The 13,006-nt window shown below is 41.3% G+C and overlaps 1 protein-coding gene across 2 annotated transcripts in view; it reads right to left on the bottom strand.

The window, feature by feature from the left end:
• Babam2 (BRISC and BRCA1 A complex member 2) overlaps positions 1-13,006 on the bottom strand; it is a 376,695-nt gene that overhangs the window by 164,656 nt on the left and 199,033 nt on the right. For both annotated transcript variants that reach the window (XM_052746193.1, XM_052746194.1), the window contains one exon: positions 5,233-5,342. In XM_052746193.1, the coding sequence (XP_052602153.1) occupies positions 5,233-5,342 (110 nt within the window). The remainder of the gene's footprint in view (positions 1-5,232; positions 5,343-13,006) is intronic.

The following is a 13,006-nucleotide window of genomic DNA, read 5'->3' as shown; positions in this document are numbered from 1 at the left end:
CACGCTTAGTGCCAGCTCTGATGATGTAACCTTAACATTCACAGCTCTTCTGCCAGGAAAAAGCACGGCAACCGGTTCAGAAACGAGTTCTCCCTTTTCTAATATGCAACCAAAACCGAACAGTCTGCACGTCTGGCCACTAGATAACCCTCCTCCTCCTCACTGTCCTCGCCTAGATCCTTCTTTGTGCATGACTGGGTTCATTCCCTCAACGAGCCACACTTAAGGTCTAAATCAAAGGACTGGTTTTGATTCCGTGGAAAACAAACGTACAGAATACATGAAATATGTTTACTTCATAAATGTCCCTCATGCATGAAGAACACAACGTTCTTCTTAGAAGTGTTTATTCTTTAAGCTAGATGCATGCACAGTGGGAGGCTTGAAGACAACAGGCATCTCTGCACCATGAGGGCATGCAAGCCATGTGCAACAGGGCTGTCAAAGGCACCAGGCAACTATTCCCAGGTCCTGGAAAAACACAAATTTCAGAGCATCATAAAATCAGAATGCACTTGGGAGTTTTTGACCAATGTATCTGACAGATGTTCCTTTTCGAGGGGACTGTCTAATTTGGAGACATTTGGTACTCATATTGTTAAACTCTTTAGAGTATAACAAATTGATCCCTTTGCCTTCATGTGATGACAACACCCTAAGCAGTATTTTTCTATTTCTATTTCTGGGACTAGTTAATATCCTTGCCTACTGCACAGACAAGCTGGGGCAGAGTGATAATAGCCAGACAGGCCTGGAATTTCCCTCTGCCCATGTACTGGGAGGTAGAGAAGCTAGACTTCTTTTGACCATTTTTAAATAATGTAAAACAGGCTTTTGGTCTCCTGGAGCTTCTGCCTGTGAGATATCCTGTACGAGGCTTGGGACTTCTCAGAAAGCACCATAGCAGAAACCAAAAGGAACAGACCCTCAGCTAAGGCAACAGCCAGGCAAGTCTAGTTGGGAATGCCTTTCCCATAGCTGAGAATTGGCTGAGTAACACAAAACACAGGGAGCAAATGAAAGCTTAACACAATGTCCAAGATAATACTAATCCCCCTTCACTCATGTCTGAAAACTTATTCCATGATATGACATGAATCCTCCTGAAATGACATTATTCCTCTTTTATGCTCTGAACTCTGAAGAATTAGCTAGATACAACAGTCCCCTTTATCTATGAGGGATATGCTCCAGGACCCTCAGCAGATGCCTTAAACCACAGACAGTACTGAATCGCAGATATCCTGGGTTTTGCTATATACATACTTAACTATGACAAAGTTCAATTTATACATACGAAGTGTGACATTAACAATAATCACAACAAAACAGAACAAGAGCAACTTCTACAGTCTAACTTGCAAGAGAAAACTAGCACAGGTTTCTCCTCCTTCACAATTTCATAGAAACAAGATTTGCTTACTAGAAAACTGAGTGAACTGAATGGCCTCAGACTGATAGAGCTCCTCCTCCTGCCTCTACCTCCCAAAGTGCCCAGCCACTGTGCCCAGCCACCATGCCCAGCTCACAAGTTGAAAATTTTCACCTTTCCACTTTAAGGGAAATCACTTTAAGCAAGCCAGGGCTTCTCACTGGCATGTCTGAATTACCAACATCACTATTCCTGCACTTGGAGCTATTATGAAGTAAAATAGGGTTTCCTGAACACAGTCACTGTGAAATCATGACAGCCAATCTGATAAGAAATCTACTAATGACTAACAGGTAGGGAGCGTGTACAGCATGGAAAAGCTGGACAAACAGGCAACTCTTATCCTAGGCAAGATGGAGCGGGACCACACAAGACTTCACACGGCTCCTCAAGATGCTGCACAAATTAAAACTTATGAATTGTTTATTTCTAAACCTTTCTGCTTAATATTTCAGACTTCCGTGGATTGCAGGTAAATGAGATCCCCAGAACATGTGACCATAGGTAAGGAGTTAGGGAAAGACTGGAATCAATTTAGCAAATGTGTAAGCCCTCACAGAGCCATTCCTCAACTTTACCATTCTCCATTTTAACCCTTCTCTAAAATCTCATGTTGAAAACCTCTACTTGAAGAAATAGTAGTGTCTGGCTGTTTGCTTAGCATTAGAAATACAGTTGCAGCCGGGCGGTGGTGGCGCACGCCTTTAATCCCAGCACTCGGGAGGCAGAGCCAGGCGGATCTCTGTGAGTTCGAGGCCAGCCTGGTCTACAGCGCGAGATCCAGGAAAGGCGCAAAGCTACACAGAGAAACCCTGTCTCGAAAAACCAAAAAAAAAAAAAAAAAAAAAAAAGAAATACAGTTGCATTAGGTGAATTTGTATTAACCAAGAAAAATGTCAAAGTTTCCAGTACAGCCATTCCAAGCTGGGGGTGAGAATTACATACTAACTTACAAGACTCACAATTAAGCCATTGTTGTGCAAGGCACTATGGGATGGTACACTTCTTCATCAACCCGAGAAGTGTGCAGCTTAGCAAAGGATTAAAGAAATGCACATCACAGGTAGGTAGATGGTAAGATGAAGACAGATTTAGTGTGATGGGAGGGTAGACCGCCCCGAGGCAATGCTGGTAGTGAGGGCATTTGAACAAAGCCTAGAATATGTGCATTTCCCCAGGATAGGGAGACTACTACAGTGTGGAAAGAAGGAATAGCTTTAGACAGCAAAGGTACAGCAGCAAGAATGATGGACTGAGAACATTTCAGCTGAAAAGACAGACGGAGGGGAACGGCAGGAGAGCAGTGGAAACGACAGGCTATAGCTAGTCCTCCACATAAGGAGGGGACATTGAGAGCTGGGCTTCTGTTTATTTGTTTGGCTTTAGGTTTTTGTTTTTGTTTTTTTCTCATTTGAGATGGGCCTCTCTGTGTAGCTCTGGCTGTCCTGGAACTCACACTATAGATTAGGCTGGCCTCGAACTCACAAAGATCTGCCTGCCTCTGCCTCCACAGTACTGGGATTAAAATCGTACACCACCACACCCAGCCTAAGAGCTGGGTTTTAGAAATAGGAAAAGTGACTTAAAATACACCTTTCCTTACTCAATTGTCTCGCCACATCTTAGGTTTTTAGAATAAGGATATTTTATTAGCAAGCATCTTTGCAAACTAGGCACAGTTTCCTCAAAAAAATAACCTGGCTTCAGTTCAGGAGAACAAGAATCCTTCAAGTTAGACTTAGTGGCACAGGCTGGCAATCCCAGCAGCTCAGGAGCTGAGGATTTCCAAGTTCGAGGTGAGCTTGGGCTACATTAAGACCAGCCTAGGGAATTTAGTGAGAAATGATTTCTAACAAAACAGTAAGCATTGGACTGGAGACACAGCTCAACAGCAGAACACTTGCATAACATGTGTGAGACCCTCCACTCCACCCCGGTAACCAACAAACAACCCTCTCAGAGAGGGCAATTACCCACCTCTGGGTAACTAACGTACTCATTTCTCAGACATCTTGGGATGTTTTTCTCTAACTTTCTCACCACCAAAACATCTGAATTTAACTCGTCAAGTTCATATTGAGTGTCCATAACAAGTGCATGCTCACGTCATACCACGCTCTTCTGTTTCTCCTCCGACTCTTCCCTCTCATCTACCTACTCACTCACTCGTTTGCCATGAACTCTCATCAAATCGGCAGCACTAACAGCTACTATTTGGTGAGGGTTGCCCCAGGGCTGGTCTCTATACCTAATACTTTATGAACAGTAATTAATATAATACTAAAAATAACATTATTAAATAGGTACCAGTATTTCTAATTTATGAAGAAATAAGATTCAAGGCATTAATACTTCACTAGTTGCTAAGGGCCAGAATCTGGGTGTATGCAGCTCTGTTGACTCTGGAACCTCTCCCTTTTATCCTGCATTGTTGCCTCCAGTTATGGCCTTTAATTAACATGGGTCAGTATTTTAAGTTGAAAATTCATGCACTAGGCAGGGCAAAATACTGTCTTGCCACTGTACAATCCCACTCTAGCTGTTATCAGAGATATATAAGTAAACAAGAGAATGCCTGTACATGACTGATTTTCACAGTCTCCCACATTTGGGCATCATATTAATTTGTAAGATGGGGTGTCCATGACTCGTAACTTAGAGCAACTGAGGTCAGAGAGCATGAAAACGGCTCAGTATATTAATGTCGGGTGACAACCACATCAACTCACAGACAGAAATCTGCCAACCCTGACTAAATGACCTACAGAGAACTTTACGAATGCATTGCAGTCAGAACCTGTACAAATTTCTCTCTTGATGAAAAATGTGTCTTGTCAGAAGTTCCCAACCAAATCTGCTCATGATCCCTTTTCAATGGACCTCAGCATCCTTTGAAGTGGGGTAAACTACTAAAGCATTTGGCCAACAAGAAGCACATTGTGACACGAGTCTTCATGAAATAATGAGAAAATTTTCATGACTAATGAGAAGTTACTTGGGTAGACACAAGTATGATAGCCAACTGTTTTCACTATGTGACTGGACATTGCATAAAACCATACAGAGCTATTTAAACAAAGAACTCCAACATCATCATTTAAAAATACCTACTTTTAATATTGCCTTTATCAGTTTCTGATTAATTTTTTGCTTAATATCTTAAAGAAACTGGTTATATCTTCACAAATAACTCTGACAGTTTCAAATATATAAGTTAGGTCGGATATTATTCAGCAGTCCTCTACCGGCTACAACTACTACTTACAAACCCCTGGAGATACCCCAAGAGAGTAACAATTTGGACTTGTTATACCTACAATTCTCTGAAGGACTCAGACACACAATACAGAGACCTTAAATTGCATGAATAAGATTCACTAAAAGATTACACTTGTAAGTACTATCTGCATGTACTGTACCACCAAAACCTTCACCCTAGAGCTGGAGAGATGGCTCAGCAGTTAAGGGCATTGGGTACTCTTGCAGAGGACCTAGTTCAAATCCCAGTACCCACATAGTGCAGCTTCCAACTGCCTGTAACTCCAGTTCCAGAGGACCTGATGGCCTCTTCTGGCCTCAGTTGGTACATCCATGCAAGTGGTGAACTTACACTCAGGTGTATGGACTTGTGTCCACAAAAGGAAAACATCTTTAAAAAAAAATCCCTCAATAAACCAAGTTCTAAGAAAAGAAAACTAAAAAAATGTTTAAGAGTTCACACTGCATAAAAGGAAGAGGGAGACACAGGGCTTACTAAGTAGAAGCATCTGGCTCATCATGTCAACGACACTGACACTTACTGCTCAATTCGGGGTGACAAGTACAACTTGGGGTACACTTGGGTGGCTTCCGTATCCTCAAAACTGACAGAAAGGAGGGCCACATCTTCTCCAGGGTCTTCATTTACATCCTTAGAAAGGAAGTGAGAAACAACATGAGCACCTGTTCTCTGCACACTTTGGGTTTTTTGAGACAGGGTCCCATTATGGAGCCCACGCCAGCCTCCAACTCAAGATCTTCCTGCCTCCCGAAAGTCAGGATACAGCCTGTATCATCATGCCCAGCTTACTCTGGAATCTTATCAGTGATGAGCTCACAGCCTACTGGCATGAAGCCATGGTTGTGAGTTGTCTTCATTCAACCAAATGGTCCAGCATACCCTTGCCACACTCCTCAAGGGTGGTGCCCAGGAAACTTCTTGACCGAAGCCTACCACAATAAGGCACATGGCCTTCAACTATTTCACTTGTTCCCACATACTCAGTGAAGCAGGGGAATGGATACGATGGTGACAAATTAGATAGAAGCATAGTTAACTCATTCAGTAAACATATTGCTAAAAACATAATTTATATGTTAAAACACCAGCAAAATGTTAAAATATGGGCCCAATAACCTCATTATACCAACCTTTATAGTATGCTCTAAGTTATTTAAATAGTAAAAATCCAGAGGAAATATATTCCCATGAAGTATAAAGTATGCCAGCCACTATATAAACACAAGGCTGAGTGGGGTAGGTGCTGATCTACTTTAACAAAGTGATCATAGATGATTTACTTGGGAACTGCAACACATATTTATCATGTATGCCCAGTTATGAGAATATTTTAAGACAAACTCCCTATTAATCTAAGAATTATAATTACTGATTAATCTATCAGAGGACATCTTGGGGTTAATGGTAAACTGAATTGATAAGTATTGAATACCAGACTGACAACCGAATATCAGAACTAATTCAATGGAGTATTGATGACGCACTGATGAAGTGTACTGAATCAAAATTGGGAACTTTTAACTATGTGCATGTGCTTTATGATTATTGCCAAGTACGAAGTTGTCTGCCAGAGTTTGGAATAAAATGCTGAATCAGAATAACTCTGTCAATATTGACTTCAATTGACTTTAATCTGACACACCACATTTCTGCAACCCTAGTAACCTGGCAGTGTCTCTAAGTCAAGTACAAAACCTAAAACATTAGCCCTGGATATCGTTCTCATGTTGGGAACGGTAAAAACTGACCTGTAATTCTCAATCAGTTCACGGTCCTGAGGGCAGGGGGCTCAGGCAAACAAGGAAGGGGTCCCAGCCTAGGCTTGAACTCTGTGTGAGCACTGAGAGCCTTAGGCACAGGCCTCCATCTGTCCAAACCCCACTCCCTTTCCTGCATCCCAGGAAGCTGGTCAACACATACACATGCTGCTTAGCTTGGACATCTTCAGTATCCTTGTCTGGTTTCTTACTGTGCACGTGTGACATGTATACACAGGGACAAGGATCATCCAGTCTCTCCCATGTTTTTAAAATAAAAATTAGGAGGAAGTAAGAAGCAAGGGTTAGGTAGGAACACGTAGGTGCCACCAGCTGCAGCCATCTCCATGGCCAAGCTTTTCACTGCCTAGGCCTTGGCCTTCATGTTCTACATCTACCTGTTACAACATTTGCTCACTGGCCTAGAGGACAGTGAACACACCTAAGTGTCCTGGTTGCCTGCATGAGATGATGGGCTACATGGAGAAGCATATCAACCACGAAAAGCTGAGAAACACCAACAAACAACCCATACTTATGTCTCACTTCTGGTTCACTAAGGACTTGATCTCAAAGCTGTTCAAAGGACCAGTCCTATCCTTCCAAGGTCAGAATGGGGGCTATACAAAAATGTTGCAAATTCCAAATAAGACTGAAGAAGATCAGGTGATGTAATTTGATGGGAACCGCACCCCCTAAAAACCTCTGCCTCACAGAGGCAGCATCCTTACTCTCCTACACTAGCTACAGCATGAGCCCACACCATAACCAGGAAGCAAGGCTCCACAGCTCCCACTGGGTTCAAACACCAAAGATGTAACTGGAGCTGGGGAGTGCATGGCTCTCAGTGTCTGTGATCACAGGCCTTTGGAGCACTTGTAGTATATGAAAAGTAGAAGAAGAGCTGTAAAATGGATGGTCTTACTGGGCCCAGACCTTTCTGCTGAGCCAAATGGCCTGCTCTAGATAAAATACAGATAAAAGTAGACGAGGAGGAAAATCATGCCCGACTCTAGGTAGGCTCAGTTTAACTAATTGAGGGAGGCACAGAAATCTTGACAAAAGGAAAAATTGTCTGAACACACAATAACTAAAGTTTAATTCAAAGTCAAATGCGAAGTTCATCCAAGGTGTTTCAAGCAGAGCTTATCTACGAAGCATCCTGTGTCCTCCCAATGTCTTAGTCCTAACGTACAACCTGCACACCTTGTATTATGCATGCCATCACACCATACATTCCAAGGAATGTATCCTGAAACACCTGGGCTCAGACTCGAGACACTGTATGTCATGAAGTATGGTGGTTTTATACCAACACAATGATTTGATTACAAATACAAAGACATTTCTATAACATCCCTCAGCAAGTAACTAATCAGTATATTTTAGGTTTCTACTGAGTTATAATGCTTGATTTTAATAACTATTGTTTGAATTGCTGACTTGAGTTTCATTTTTTTAAAAAAGGCCTCAATTAATTCTGGTTTGAGGTTAGGACAGAATTTTCAACAATTCTGAATCTGCCCTAAACATGTCTCTGCCATTTTGTACCTTGTATTATACAAAGACATCTCCTCAACATTGACAGTGCTAGAATCAAAATGCCCATCAATTCAATATTCACCCAAGACTTATGTCTTTATGTAAAAAGAAGCAAATGCATCATCTCACCAGGATGCAAATTTACTTTTAAGTACATGGTAAAATTACATGTCTACCAAAACCTTCCTTTAAAATTTATCAACAAATGTTTGATACGTATACATATTTTATATAGCTTTATAAACAGGGTTGTACAAAAAGTTATCAGGTAAAAAGGGCCCATGAATGGAAAGGGTTGAAAAAGCCCTGCCCGAGCCCACTCATCTAACCTAGGACTGTGTTGTCAATGGATCAGCTTCCCTGCCCGAGCCCACTCATCTAAGTAGGACTGTGTTGGTCAATGGATCAGCTTCCCTGCCCGAGCCCACTCATCTAACCTAGGACTGTTGGTCAATGGATCAGCTTCCCTGCCCGAGCCCACTCATCTAACTAGGACTGTGTTGGTCAATGGATCAGCTTCCCTGCCCGAGCCCACTCATCTAACCTAGGACTGTGTTGGTCAATGGATCAGCTTCCCTGCCCGAGCCCACTCATCTAACCTAGGACTGTGTTGTCAATGGATCAGCTTCCCTGCCCGAGCCCACTCATCTAACCTAGGACTGTGTTGTCAATGGATCAGCTTCCCTGCCCGAGCCCACTCATCTAACTAGGACTGTGTTGGTCAATGGATCAGCTTCCCTGCCCGAGCCCACTCATCTAACTAGGACTGTGTTGGTCAATGGATCAGCTTCCCTGCCCGAGCCCACTCATCTAACTAGGACTGTTGGTTCGATGGATCAGCTACTTCCCGAGCCACCTTCGTACACAGCGAGAGCTCTGTCTTCGGCTCCCCTGCTCTCTAACAGTGCTTCACAAGGATGGCCACTTGCCTCCAAGGGCTCTTTCCTCTCTTTTTCCTTTTTTAATTCTGAAAAACATGGTTCTAATTTTCTGTATCAGGCTTTTGGCTCTTCCATTTTCATCTTTTTCTTTTTAAGTTCTTAAATTGTTTTTTGTTTGTTTGGTTGGTTTTACACTATAAAAATTAGGCTTTTTTTTTTCTTTAAACAAGCCCAGCCATATAGAAATTTATTTGCAAATTAGTTCTTCCATTCTTACCTTACTACTTATTTTTAAAAGTAATCAATATTAATAGTGTTGTCTCAGTCAGCTTTCCCAGCACTCATAAACACACACATACACACACACACACACACACACACACACACACACACACACACACACACCTTTAACCTCCTGTTTTGTTTTCCCTAAAATGGGATCCTATTACGCACATCACTCTACTAATTGCTTTTTTAATAGCCACATACTATTTGCCAGCATGTATATATCTTCTATTTAACCATTTCCCTAGGAATAGACCTTCAGGGTTGCTTGTAAGTCTTAGCCACTTGATAATGCTTTGATGTATCTTCTATATGTGTATAGACAGTCTTTAGTAGTGAGATGCCTAATTCTTAATAGGTAAGTAAGTTTAGAGGTCACAAATACCTTATATTTCAGTCGAATCTAATGGATTTTTTTAACCGAACAATTTTCAGAAATGCAGATTTGGGCCAATGCATATGTGGAATGATGTGAGAAAGCCTGTTTCCCTTCCTTCTCAGTAACTTGGTAACACTGCCACCTCTCATTCTTTTTAAATTAATATTGGCAGTTTGATAGCTGGAGACAGCATCTCAATTTAGAATCCAGTGTTGAGCTGAAGCAATTTTTCACTTGTTTCTTGGACATCCACATTTCTTCTATATAACTGATAGGTCCACTGTTGACTTGTCTTTAAGGTACTCCGATCTTTTGTGTTGGCTAATAAGTTTATTAACTCTCTCCTACAACATGTATTATAAATATTTTCTCTCATTCTAACTGTAGGCATTTATTTTGAGGCTCTTGTCACAGAAAATTTAGATATTTTTACAAATGAAATTAAGCCTAGTCAATAACAGATTATATTACTGTTGCTGTAGTTTTTCATTTAACACTGTATTTTTTTTCAGGTAGGTTTATAATTCCTCTAGAATATATTTTAGGTATCATGACATGAGGAAACATGGCTTTCTGCTTGCTTTACGCAAACTGGGGGAGCAGGCAGGAGCGACAGGAAGCCGTGAGAGGAAGGCCGCACACGGTACGTGGCAGTACTAGCCGCCATGTCTGCTGACTGCACCAGCCGAAAGACTAGCGGATTGGAATGCCTGCCTTTTGTTCTCTGTGTCTAATGATAACTCTTGGAAGCTGCTTTTCTGCAAGCGCTATCAGCAGTGGAATCTGGAGACCAGGTACTGGCCCTTGTCCCTCCCTGACGACGAAGTTCACAGGCACTGACAGTTTTAACAGCAGAGCCCAAGTTGGGAGCCTACACATTCTTATGTCTCCTTGCTCTTTTACAGGAGGTAAAATATTCAACACGGAATCCTCTTTTCTAAAAAATGAAGGATGAATCTGAGAAAAAAATACTTAAGAGTACTCAACAAACAGACACTACCTAATTCTATGACTCTAACACTTAGAAATATCCAAGATGAGAGACATGCCATCCATCTACACAGCTTCACTCTGTGATCCAAGGGTGGAGGGGTCATCATCTATAGACTGGTGGACATAAGGAAGGTAACAGGAAAGAAAGCACACTGTCCGTGTCAGCTTTGGAGTTCTATTGTGAGAGGTCAAGGCTGGAAGCTGTGATTACAAATCACAAACCCTGCAAAAACACACTGCAAAAACCCCAGGGGCCACTGAGGTCATTTACCAATGGCAGCTTCATTCCATATGCCTGTGGAAAATTTCTACTTACTTCTCTTACCACCTTTAAAATTTTCCTTTTCACTATCATTCAAGTAAAGAACACAAATGCTTGAAGACAATCCTTCCAAAGAATGACTCTGGTTTACATGGTCAACCCTTAAATCTGATGGTCTGCAGAAAAAGCGCCCGAGACCCTGGTCCGGTTGTTTCTAATTTATCTTCTGAACTACTGCAGTGTTTACTCTTCTTGGTAAGACTCTCGGATTCTCCTTGAATTGGTATCTGACTGCTAATGGATAGCTAGGTTTGGTTTGGGGTGCTTAAATAAGCCCAAAGAGTTCCAAAAATACAAATCCACACAGCGCTGCTTCCAGTTTCTGCAATTCTAACAGGCTTGTACATGTGTACCCTCCCATCCGGGAAATTAGAAAAGAGGCTCTTGTACCCAGGTTCTTAGAAGCTAGCATTACAGACGATTATTGTAACCACTAATGGCAGCATTTGCAAAACAGGGGATGGTTAAAACGTAGTAAGGGACATTTGAAAATGTACAAGGATACATTTTCAGGGCTTCTATCTGCGCCATTTGAAACTGCCACAGGCTAAAACGGGAGGAAAAGACGCCAAATCTGCTAAAACTACAGAATGTTGCCTTCTTCCTCCACAAAAGTGTGTCAGGCACTCACACGTACATGGCAAGAAAATAACAGCTATGATATTCTGCTGAGACCCAAACATGCTTCTGGCTCAGCCTTTGGACTATAACGGAAAGGGGTTCCTGATTTTTATGATGAATATTTACACTAGGTGAGTTCTTAAGAGTCTAAAGGCTTTTGCATTCCAGTTATGGAATACACCACATACACAGGGAATTGGTTGAGAAACACAAATGATTAATGCAGGGATAACAGAACGAGCAAATGAATGAAATTAAACACTGCACTTGCTTTTCCAATTTGAAGCCTCCTGGAGTTCCAGGTACAGTGCATAAAAAGTAGGAAGTCTCTTTAGCTGGGAAGATCTTCAGTGTTTATCTCAGGAGTCTTAAACCATAATCATTTATATTTTATTAAAGAAAACTCAAATTTGAAAAATGGTACCAGTCAAGGCTACATCTAATATAATGAGTCAACATTTCATTTTAGGTCATGATTCACTTGCATGATTATTCTCAATTGAGGCTCTCTCCAAATATCAAAAGACTATAGAAAAAAATAACAATTAACTTTGGAAATGAAAGTAAATACAAGTATAATTTATCATTATGTGGTACTCCTTTGATATGCTAATCTTTTTAAGACACAAGCCATTAAACAAGTCCCTATATGTTGAGAACATTAGTGTCACTATGGGTACAAACTACCAATTAACTAATTGCTGACAGACATTAGCTGAACCAAAAATGTTAATAACTATGGGTCACATGGGAGGACTGTAAAAAAAAAACTGTATTTCTCAATTCAGAAGTGCTTACAACCAATCCATAAGCATTACTGGCAAAACCAGTCTGTGGGCATAAGAGACTATAATAAAGCTATTACATAGTATGTCAGAAATCTGGTTTGCACCATCTGAGTTACATCTGAAGAGGTACTAACCTAGACTAGAGACTGACCCTGATTCCTAGAGTGACGATAAAATGAGGGCTGAATATTGTTTATACAAAAACTGTGAGGTTTTTGACAAGCTACAAACACAAAGCATTTCTAAAACAAAATCTTGTTCAGAGAAATCCTGAGAGGTTTGCATGTCAGATGCTCCAGTATTTAATGTAGATTCAGCACCCTCAGTTTACAAAATGTAGACTTTTCAAATCAGGTTTTTTTGTTTCCAGGCAGGAGAGAGTAAGATTCTCTTATAAGTAAATAAAATACATAGTATGTTACAAACGTTACACAGGAAAGATAAAGCAGAGTAAGGGGATGAGGAGGAGAGAAGGAAAGTTGAATACAGAGAACTGGGGGTGGCCAGAGATGTAGAATAAAAGGTCCTTCTGACTCACTGTGTTGCCTATCAACCTACGGAATCCTGACCAAGACCTGACTTTGGAGTCTACAGGCATTAAGACATGTCAGTGAATATGGTATGAGTATGATTAAGTATAAGCAGAAAGAATATACTTAAGAAAAGGAAAATGAAGCCGGGCGGTGGTGGCGCACGCCTTTAATGCCAGCACTCGGGAGGCAGAGC

Source organism: Peromyscus californicus, unplaced genomic scaffold (genome assembly GCF_007827085.1).
Source record: "Peromyscus californicus insignis strain IS unplaced genomic scaffold, ASM782708v3 Scaffold_1__1_contigs__length_55948999, whole genome shotgun sequence".
Taxonomy (NCBI): Eukaryota; Metazoa; Chordata; class Mammalia; order Rodentia; family Cricetidae; genus Peromyscus; species Peromyscus californicus.
Note: the sequence above shows the minus strand (reverse complement) of the source record. Positions and strands in the feature narration are given on the sequence as shown.